Genomic DNA, 11,946 nt, shown 5'->3' with positions numbered 1-11,946 from the left:
GAAATGGGTCCTTAAGAGAAACCCACAAAATAAAATAAACTATTTCAGCAGTATTTCAGTACACACACTTGATATTGAGGCATCTGGTGTATGTTCAGAGGCCAGAATTAATGTCCCATTCTCGTAACCAAGAGAGCCACTAATCACTAATTAAAACAATTATATCAGATAGGACAAAACTAACAGAATCATACAATTTCCTTTTGGCTTTGGATATGATGATCTAAGGGACTCTCACTCCAGGATTCTTGCATGGCTACAAAATGCTATTCTAATTAGCATTTCTATTAACTTAACCAAATATGATTGCTTTAAATTTAAGAATTAAATGGCGGTATGAGAATAAGCCGATTAGTATTTTTTCAACTCTAAAATATAAAATATGAAAAAAAAACTCATAAATTTAAAGATTTTTTTTAATAGGATAACTCATCATGACACTCAATAATAATAACTAATTTTAGATTTTACAGCGAATTTGAATCAGTTTAATTTTTCCTGTCGACATTCAATGGAGACGACAATGACTTTCAAAAAATATGATTGCTTTAAATTTAAGAATTAAATGGCGGTATGAAAATAAGCCGATTAGTATTTTTTCACCTCTAAAATATAAAATATAAAAAAAAATTCATAAATTTAAAAATCTTTTTTAATAGGATAACTCATCATGACACTCAATAACTAGTTTTAGATTTTACAGCGAATTTAAATCGGTTTAATTTTTCCTGTCGACATTCAATGGAGACCACAGTGACTTTTGGAAAATAAATTTTGAGACGCACGACTTTTAAAAGTATGACGAGAGCTGCAGATCTATTATAAAGTTTAAAATAAAATTTTTATTGTTTAGGAGTCAATTTTAGATTTTAATTGTTTTTTGAATATTTTTATAATTTTACATATTATGATTTTTTTTCTATTACAAATAAGTTTTTTTAATTATTAGAAACTCACTTTTCAATCTTTAAAATATTTCAATAAAACTGTTCATCTTTCAGTCTATTTTTTCTTTTATATCGTTTTAATTAAATGATTTTATATTGTTTTAATAAAATAATATTGATTAAAATTCATGATAGAATGTAATTAGTCTTTTACTTTTATCACATTAACACTGAAATGATTTTTAAGATGGGACATCAAAATTCAAATTTCTACTCTCATACATTAGACTTTGATAAAATTAAAAAAGAAAAAAAAAAATCTAAACATGAAATCTTAGACTACAAGGAAAAAAATAATGTAACTATCCACTGAAATGGAGAATGTGGAAAAGGGAAGATGTCATTGTTAGCCAAAATGCTTAATCTTGTGGTATTTTTTTTATATGAGCAATTTCAATGGTTATTGCTATGTGGTGAAATTGTTTAATTTAACTTAAAAGGCATATATACTTTGTGCTACTTTGTTAAAATCTTTGTGGGGACTAAATTATTTTATATATTATTTTTCATTTAGGCTTTCCAAAGTTCATAAGCACAATGTGAAAAAAATGCAACTTTCTGTTATTCTTCTTTAATTATTTTACTTAATTTATTGAACAACTTGGATTCCATTTTGAAGAGTACATGTGGTTCTCTAATTGACACGTATTAAAAAGACTTAGTAATTTAGATAACTATTTATTGAAAAATAGATAAAATTACTTCTCATATCTCTTGGGTTTTTGAAAAAGATAAATTTTTTTATCTTATTATTATTAGGAAGATTTATATTTTAGTTCTTAGGTATTATCATTATTAATAAGTCAGTTTTTATATTTTCAAAAATTTATTAAAATGTTCTTAACTTTTTTCGATAAAATTTTTAAAATCTAATTTTACCCTCAAATAAAATCTCTTATTTAATTTTTAGATATTACTATTATTAACAAAGCAGTCCCTATATTTTTAAAAATTTATTAAAACGTCTTTATCTTTTCTCACATATATTAAAACGTTCTTATCGTTTCTTTCTATTAACGAAATAGTCCATCCTCCTCCTTAAAAAAGAAGAAAAAGAAGAAAAAGAAAAGAAGATAATGATGAGGAAGAAGAAGAAAAAGAAGAAAAAAAAAGAAAAGAAGAAGAAAAAGAAGAAGAAAGAGAAGAAGAAGACGACGATGGCGAAGAAAAAAACAGGAGAAGAAGAAGATGATAACGATCAAAAAGAAAAAGAACAAAATCTCCTCCTCTTCTCATTAAAGAAAAAAAAATAGAAAAAAATTAAAAGAAAGAAAAAGAAGAATCGAAGAAGAAAATGAGAAAAAATCAACGAAGAATAAGGAGAAAGAATCAACAAAGAATTAGGAAGCGGAAAAAAATGGGTTAATTTGGTCTTTTACTATATTTTTAATAGCAGAAATAAATAGAAGGATTATTTTATTGATGAAAAGATAAGGATGTTTAAATAAGTTTATGAAAATATAGAAATTAACTTATTAATAATGATAATATTTAGTGATTAAGTTGTAAATGTCTCTTATTATTATTATTATTATTATTATTATTATTATTATTATTATTATTATGGTAGGATAGAGGGGAGAATATATATAATGAATTGTTGAGAAATGATGAGAACCAAATATGTTGTCATAGATGATGTAATCCTTGGGCTTCCAAGTTCTCAGCTATAAAAGCCACCTAAGACCACCATATCTACCACCACCAACAGATTAGGTTCCCTTTCCTAGAACACCAAGTTCAGAATGAGTATAATTAAGAAGAGCATGCAAATGGGTGGTGAGATTAAGGTTCATCCCTCTCTGCATTTAAATATTTCTAAGGTTTGTAATAAAAGGAGGGTGACAGAAGAGAGTGAGCACGCATGGCTTTCGTGCATGGCTGTTCATGCTTGAAGCTATGAGTGCTCACCCTCTATCTGTCGCCCACCTCTCTCTCTCTCTCTCTCTATCTCTCAGTCTCAGCTGTTTCTGCTGTAATGTCTTGATGATCAGCTTCATGTTTTGTCCTTACGGAAATTCCCTTTTCTGCTGTAATATACCATGAAATTCATGCTTTTAATTAAGTGTTGGGATATAGCTGCTGCTGCTATATTCTTTAATTTTTCCGGTCACCGGATTTCTTAATTGTTATGTTATTTAGGCGCTTGTTTTTAGACTGGAAAGAGCTTATACCGGCCGGTGCTCACAAGTAAGGTTAATGCTCTGGTTGAAAATCCCTCTTCTTTTTTCTTTTTTTTACCTAAATCCGTTCCATATATTTAACTTAAAATCTGAAATTGTGAAATTAATATATAAAAACTCTGTTTGATAATTATTTTTAAGTAGTGAGTTAAAACACAAATATTTAGAATATAATTTTTCTTTAAAAAAAATTGATATCAGAATTATTTTTAGTAATTAACATATAAATCTTATTATATGTAAATATTTACACACGCAAGAAATTTCTTTTATATTTTAATGCATTTAGCTAGAAAGTATAGATGGAAAGTTTGCATAGATTTTATTTTTAAAAAATTAAAATTTAATTTAAAAATATAAAATCAAAGTTTGACGATTATCATAATTATTAGTCTCATACATATAAATAATAATAAAAATAATAATAATAGTAAATAAAGTAGAAACTCCTAGAAATTCTTGTTTCATTGTTATGTAATTCTTTTGGCTTTGGATCTATGGTGCTCTTCTTCTGGCCTTTCTGTTACCCTTTCAATGAAATCTTTCTATTTTAGGGAAAAAAAAAAAAAAAAAAGCAGTAGATTGCGACAAATAGATGATGCTTCTCGTCAATTCAAGCTTTTTGCTCACACAAGCTGGAAAGAGAAAGGTAAGTGAAGGGTGTGCGACGGCGATTTTTTCAAAATTCCAATCTTCTAGTTGTTAAATTAGGGTTTGAAATGACGAAATATCGTGAAAAATTTTAATTGAAATATAAAGTGTTTAAGATAATTTAAAATTGATAAATTATATTATAAATAAAAAAATAAACAAAAATTTTTGATAAATTATTATTTTTATTTAAATATATGTATTTTTATTTTAAAAAATATTTTTAATCGTTATTAATATAAAATTAATATTTGTAATTTCCTTGATTTTATTGTATTATAAAGAAATAACACAACAACTCTGTAGTACATTGTAGAGAAAAAATATTTTTGTTTCGCACCTTAAAATTTATTTATATATCTACTGTTGTAACAGTGTATTGGTAGTTTGGAGGTGTCTCGCATGCGTTCTGAATCTGATTGGGCCTCGTTCGACTCTTGGTGTGGAATGGTCCAAGAGCTTCCACTTTGTCTTATCATGAGTGGGGCTCTTTCCTGTTCGATTGAGATTTTATGTTTTGGGTGAGTTTGGTCGTAGATTGTAAATCTTTCTAGACTTTGTACTCAAACCCTTTCCTCTGGATAATTTGTCCAACCTGAACCATAAAATACAGGTCATAAAAAATCTAATTTTTCAAATTAAAATGTTACTTTTTTTATATATATTAATTTTTTTATGCAAAAGTTAGTAATTCAAAGAGGTTTTTTTTTAAAAATTTTTCTTTTTTGTTTTAAAAAAATTATGGGAACTTTGATAGAATACATATAAGACACTTTTGTGTTTAAGATTTGCGCTGTAGTTAATCCTTATAATTTACTAATAACTTCATATTATTTAGTTATTTTTTTTATTTTTGGTTTTTAATTTAAGTTAACCTTTTTAAAAATTAGCTTTTATATTAAAATATAAATTGCCAAAAAAAATTGAAATTTAGCACCATTTGCTCTTAATTGAACTGTTTAGTAGATTTTAATTAATCCTCTAATTTTATTTTTTACAATAAATTAAGTATAAATAATGTATATTAACTCCACCTAATTTAATATAATTATATTTTGGTCCATTAAAACATGAGAACAAAAGCAAGCTAGACTTAAAATTTATAATTTCTCAAAATGTTCTTTTCATTCAATATAGATAAAATGAATATGTTATTGATCAATTAAAGAGTTTTATTTTACAAAATATATGAGCATTTTAATCGAGTGATTTTGAAACACGGATGAACTAATGAATTTTCTAAAATCTCAAGGACTTGATAATAATTCTCCCTTTATACATAGAGGATTAAAAAGGAATGAGAGGCGAATTGTTTGTCCAATCCTCATCATCATTTGAAAATTTGCTCACAAAAACGTAACAGCAAGCACAGTTGGCTTCGTGTAATCTGTGATCCTATATATGATATCAGTGCTTAAATCCATGTTCCTGCACATTCTAACATTTGCAATTTCTACAGTCATTTGGTGTTTGTGAAGTAGAAACAACAAGGGTATTAAAAACTTGTACCCAATGGATAAATATATCAGTCATCCACTTGAGTGAACTCTAAAGCATTTGCATCTGGATCTCGTGTAAAGATTGCAGGCCTCCCGGACCGGCTAAGAGTGTAGGGAATTCCTGCAAACATTAAAAGATACAGCACTCCATAAGTAAGCTAAAACAGCTATTTGCAAAGTATACTTTGATATCTTGTCTTCTTTAGATATAACAAGAGCCATGTGTGGTTTAGGCATGCTCTGACTTGGGCAAAATTGCAGTTCTATTTTAATTTAGGCAAGCAATGATATCTGGGGATGGGAAGAGAAACGTTACCAGCTTTATCAAGGATTGCTTTCAACTTAGACACATCGCGGATAGCAATGCAAGTATGTCGGTCACGGCCGCCATGTTGAGGTCGTCCTGTTAAGGGGTCAGGATTTGGAAGCTCCATTAAGTGGATCATTTCAGAACCCACCCACAACCAAGCACCCCTATAAGGAAGCTTATCATGTGGCCTTGCCTCATTTATTTCAAGACCTAATTTTAATGAGAAAGTGGTTATTAAACCTTTTGCTTGATCTCTCTTAGAGAAGAGGCATGACATATTGACAACTTGATGTTCAGCATGGAAGAAGATATACCTAATATGCCTTGATAAAATTCAAGTGATCTTTCAAGGTTTTCACATAGCACCCCAACATGGTGAACACTAACAACTCCATAATCTGCACACACCAATAGATTAATAGATAAAGTTTATCCCCAAAAAGGAACAGGTGTTAGCAATTCTGTTCTTGAACATTATTTTATGTACATTGAATGTAAAAGGCTACCATGTAGCATAGATGTATGCACGTATGCACTCACATAGAAAAAAAAGGGCGTGGATATACATTTGCTTTTTTGCATTTAGTTATCCAATTCAGAGTGCATTTTGGAATATGAAGCACACTCGTTACAGGAAGGTAAAATTGCAAACCATGAATGCATTAGGAGGTACATACTTGCTCCTTGCTACCTTTAACTCAAACTTGGTTTGCATGTTTAACATAATACATTCTTCCATATAAACCACTAAACGAGCAATTATCTGAAGGAAGGCAATGTGATCTAAACCGTTGTCCCATATTTGACCGATCTTGGCACAATAGCATGTCAATTTTCTCACCTATCCAACTTATTTTCTTTTTGTGGATTGAGGAAGCATATTGTATCCAAATACTAGGATAGAGGTCACCTTCTGAAATGATTCAGAAAGCAACCTTTTATCCAATCATCTCCAAGATCTGCTTCAATAAGGCCAATATGGGCACTTGCTTTCCTCGATCATTCAATCCAAAACAGCTTAGAAAGAGAACTGTTATCCAGTAAAGAGCAGTAGAAGAAGAATTACCTATCTTCTCATTGACTTGGTTTGCTTCTTTCTCAACTACATCTGCTTCAACAGACAGCTTGGCTTTTGTCTTGAATGAAAGCTCATGATACTTATCAATACCAACAGTAGACTGATAAAACTGGGATATTGAGTTTGTACATATAGGTCTGGCTCTGAGGGGATTCACCTGCAACACAGAAAACACTTCAAAAATCACAAAGGGCACAGGATAGTAAATCTGTATTAGACATATTAAATGAAGTCTTATGAGTTGCTAAAGGCTGAAGAAAAATAACAAATAGAAATGAAACTGATGCGGACAAAAAATTAAACACCAAAAATAACATACCCTCTTCAACTATACAAGGCGACAAGACCTAAGGCAATTAAAATTTTACAAAAGAAAAAGGATGCACAATTTTTCTCTCAATTTTCTCTCTCAAAACTGGATCAGCTCTGACTTGGGAGTCACAGGTCCCAGCTGGAGACACCCATAGATAATTTTTGTAAGTTTTGCAGCTATTACCAGCTCAAGCAGTGGGACCCTTCCCCCCCCCCGGCCCCACCCGAAAAACCCGGGCCGCGATATCTGCCATATTTGAAATTCAGAACCTTTTTCTTTAATTTCTTTCAATGAGCTAGTCATCAATAACCTCAATCTATGCTGTTATGCATAATATATAAGATCAAATATGGAGCTCCAATACCTATCATTGGCAAGGCTAAATTGCGCGTGACCGAAGACCTGTTCCTCTTCTTTTCACCACTTTTTCTCAGGAACCAAACAGACACATAATACATATCCTCGAATAAAAAAATTGGAAGAAAAAAACTGATAAATACCAACATCTGCACCACTGAGGGGCTTATTCCTATCTAACTAGACATAGAAATTGATTAGCAAAATCATTGATTTCTTACAGAAACCACGAGAGCATGATTTTCTTGAGATATTCAAGGGAAAAAGATATTATAAATTGAAAAAATTGAGATAATTGATAATATTACCTTGTTTTGTACAGATATGGCAGCGGATGGACAGAGAAGAGAAGCCATGGAAGAGCACTAGTAGCAGTGAAGGAGACTGAACTGGGTTTCGACAAGTTGCTGTGCTCTTTGTGGGAACCCAAATGCCACCAGCTGTTACTAACCACTACTATTTTCCTGGAAAACTTTTTTGGGCCACAGACTTCACAAATAAACAGAGGCCGCTCACTTCGAGTCTTGGACGCTTTTGCAAAATTTATTAAAATGATGGTAAAATGTCCAAACAATTACTTTCTAGGGGAGTCTGCTCAATTCAAAAAGACTATAAATTTTATTAAATAAATTTTTGATCATTACCCTATTGCCCCATTTATTTCATAGAAAATAATTTCTATATTTTTTAATATTTAAACCATTTTAAAAAATAGTAAATTTTAAAATATTTTTTAATCAAAAAATATTATATTTTTAAAAAAATATTATATTTTTTAAAAGAAATTATTTTACACATTTTAATATTTTTATTAAAATTTTTAATATGTTTTATTTTTAAATTAAATAATAAAAAATAAATTATTTTATTAAAAATATTTTTCATAAAAATATTTTATAAATATAAATTATTTTGTATAAATAAATGAAATTTTAATTTAAAAAAATAATAAAAATTTGTAATTATAAATTATTAAAAGTTAGGCATATCCCAAAAAAAAATACTTTTATATATATATATATATATTTAAATTAACTATTCTTTAATAATTTTATATTTTATAAAATCAAACTTTTTAATTTTTTTTAATAAAAATTTAATTAATTTATTTAATCTTAATTACAATGAATAAATTGTATGTAAGGCTAAAATAAAGTAACATTTTCTTTGATGGAATGTGTCCATTAAAATACTTGTCCAATGTATACCCAGTCTATTTGGATTGTGAATGAGGTAAGGTAGTGTAATAAGAGATGAAATATCAAAAAATTATATAAATTTAAAAATCATAAAAATATTGTTTTATAAAATTTTTTACTTTAATAAATGCATTTATTTATCACTAATAAATGTGAAAACGTTTCAGGATTAAGGAAAATTTAAGGGTATATATGGATGGGTGAGTATTTAATTGGTTCGATTTAATATGTTTTAGAAAAATTTAAGGGTATATATTGTTGGGTGAGTATTTGGTCGGTTCGTTTTAAAATTGAACCGAATCAAATAAATTGAAAATTAAAATTTTGGTATTTATAAAAATCAAACCGAAATGATTTTGATAAAAAATCAATTGAATCGAATCAGTTTGATTCAGTTTGATTCAATTCGATTTAAATTTTTAATAATTTTTTTTACACTTTTAGTATTTTAAAATTTAATTATAATATTTAACCTTGATATGATCTAATCTCCCTATATTATTGTAAATAATATACTATTATCATTAATCGGTTCGATTTGATTTTTTTTTTATTAAAATTAAACCAAACTGAAATAACCGAAATCTTTAAAGTTAAAAATCAAATCAAATTGAAATGAATAAAAAACTAAATTCAAATTTTAAATTAATTTAATTCGATCAATTTTTTTAATTTGAACCGAATACTTCAAATCAAACCGAATACTTCTCACCTCTAATCACGTATCAAAATTAATCTATTAAATAACTTAAATTAATTATTTTAAATAAAAGTAAAAAATAAATTTTAAATTTATTTATACCGGTTCTGATCAAAATGTGTTATTTCAATTTTATTGGGAGCATTATAAGAATAACAATCTTGAATATTATAACAAAGATAAGTGAATCCTTAAAATTAGTAAGAAATATATTTAGTATTAAACATTATTTATTTGTGAAAAATAATATTATTTGAAATATATTTTCATGAAAATATTTTATATAAAAATATTTTTTAATAAAATAATTTATTTGTTATTCATCAATTGTAAGTAATACATTTTCTAAAATTTTAAAAAAAAATTAATATATTTTTTAAATAAAAAATTAATTAATAATTTTTGTATAATATATAGACTAAATAATAATTATTTTAAAAGAAATTCTTAATAATATATTTTATTTATTTGTTATTTTAATTACTTCTTAGTCAATATTTTGTTAAATCATATTTAAAAAAAAATCTTAAAACATAGTTAGATTAGTCAACGCATTATTTTAATAATTTGAAATGCACATATAGTGGTCTTGTTCTAGTAAGTAATTAGGGTGTGTGAATACATTGGACCTAGCAAAAATAAAAGATATAAAATTGAAGGCAAATAAAATTTTATAATATTCTCAATAAATAATTAAAAAATTGAAAAAAAATAACAAAACGCATTTATTTTTTTAATCAAAATTGAAAAAATAAAATCTGAAATTTCTCAAATTTACTTAAATATATTTTTCACCGGCTAAATCTATTTTAATTATTTATACGTATTAAGTAAGCCAAATCTATTTTAATTATTTATACTTAGTAAGTAAGGAATGGGCTTGTTTATTGATTTGACCCTTCATTCAATATATATTCATATAAATTTAAAATATGATCCAGCTGTTGATGAATATATTTCCATTTTTCATATGGGTCAAAAATTGGTCAATAATTAATTGATTACCCTTTCCTTAGCATGCAATATTAAGAATTTCTTCAACAAATAATAACAAGGCAATGCATATTTTCACCAATAATTAATCTAATTTATTTTATTATTAATCTCATTTTTTATGAAAATATTTTTTCGAAAAATATTTTTTGACGACACCCATAAAAATTTATTAATAGAAAATATTTTTTAATTAATAAAAAATTAAGTAATTTCATTTTTATTTTTAGGCATATTCCAATTTACTATTCAAAATTTAAGTAAATAGCTATTATAGACACTGAATTTGTCATCATTAATATTTTCAATCTATTTATTTTTAAAAAATAAGAATCCTATTTTATGATAAAAAGGCAAAAACGTTTATTGCAATCTAAATTTAGAAACGTATTATATTAAGTTTTTAAATAGAAAATCAAGTTACTAATAATAATATTACCTATACATTTTTATAATTCATCCATTTTAAAATTAAATAATAATTAAGATGCTTCATCCTCAGCTACCCATTTGACTAGCATATCATTGGTCTGTAACCACTTGGTTGGTTGGTTAAAGAATTATTCTCTGTATTTCAGATTTTTTAATAAAAATTTTGAGCAGGTCCCACCCTTAAATTAAAAAAAAAATTCAGAATTTAGACTAATTAAAAGTAATTAAAAAAATTAATCATTACATGTATACTTGATGAACGCTGGATTTATCCATTCCATTATGAGGTCGGGCCGATAGTAGCAGCCCACAATCACAGGCTCCTAAGTCCCCGAATAAGTCAGGTCCGATCCGTTCATCCTCCTAATCGGACTCTTATTTAAGTCACTCAATCAGACATGTCCGACCCATTTCAGTCTTAAAACCAACCTTTTTCTAAGTTTCGGTTCTTTTCTCTCAAATCCGGCCACAATAAAAAAAGACTGCGGGTTCAGTTATTTCGCAGCCCTGTCCACTCACTTGCCGAAGGGAATTAAATGTTTGTCTGACACAGGGAGGGTCCTGGGGTTATCCGTACATACGGACCTGCACCAAAGGATAAGTGGTACTATAGCGGAGAGGACATCTCGCATAATGAAGAAGAAAGAGGATAAAAGGGAGGAAACACTATCCTCTAAATGAGCCTTTTGCTAAATTTACAGAATCATTGTAAAATCTTATTTTTTGGATCTCTGATCATCAACACTCATTAATTTATCTCCATACTTAAAGAGTTTGAAAATTTGGGATATCTCAAGTATTGAATTTTCTAATTATTATTATGAGCAAGTGAAAAAAAATGATATTACCAAAATAAAATTTTATTGTAATTAATTAATTATAAAAAAATATCATAAAATGGTTGACATATATTATATTTATTATGACTTTTAAATCAGTTAATTAAAAAAAATAAATATAAAAAATTAATTTAAAATTTAAAAGTAGTGCGATCGTTAATTTTTATATTATAAAAAAATAATTATAGTATTTTTGGATAATTCGGTGAGTGCCCCACTAATTGATAAGAAATTTTATCGATTAATTGATTGGAATTCTATAATTATAGATATAATAAAAATTTATTAAATTGTATTTATTAATAATAATTTTATATGAAGATTTCGTGTTTTAAAAGAAGACAAGTTTTGATGAAAAATTGGCTGCTATAAATTTTTTTTTTTATGAGCAGGATTCTGTATAAGCTTATTCATAATTTATTATATTTTTAATTAAAAAAAAGTG

At 27.0% G+C, this 11,946-nt stretch overlaps 1 protein-coding gene across 1 annotated transcript; it reads right to left on the bottom strand.

Moving 5' to 3' along the window:
* Positions 1 to 5,036: 5,036 nt before the first annotated feature.
* Positions 5,037 to 7,847, bottom strand: LOC110602904. Its single transcript, XM_021740496.1, has 5 exons — positions 7,647 to 7,847; positions 6,657 to 6,825; positions 5,905 to 5,988; positions 5,597 to 5,800; positions 5,037 to 5,401 (listed from the first exon to the last, which is right to left on the bottom strand). The coding sequence occupies exons 1-5, from the start codon at positions 7,692 to 7,694 to the stop codon at positions 5,307 to 5,309; spliced, it is 600 nt and encodes a 199-aa protein (XP_021596188.1). The 5' UTR covers positions 7,695 to 7,847; the 3' UTR covers positions 5,037 to 5,306.
* Positions 7,848 to 11,946: the final 4,099 nt, after the last annotated feature.

Source organism: Manihot esculenta, chromosome 16, assembly GCF_001659605.2.
Source record: "Manihot esculenta cultivar AM560-2 chromosome 16, M.esculenta_v8, whole genome shotgun sequence".
Taxonomy (NCBI): domain Eukaryota; kingdom Viridiplantae; phylum Streptophyta; class Magnoliopsida; order Malpighiales; family Euphorbiaceae; genus Manihot; species Manihot esculenta.
Note: the sequence above shows the minus strand (reverse complement) of the source record. Positions and strands in the feature narration are given on the sequence as shown.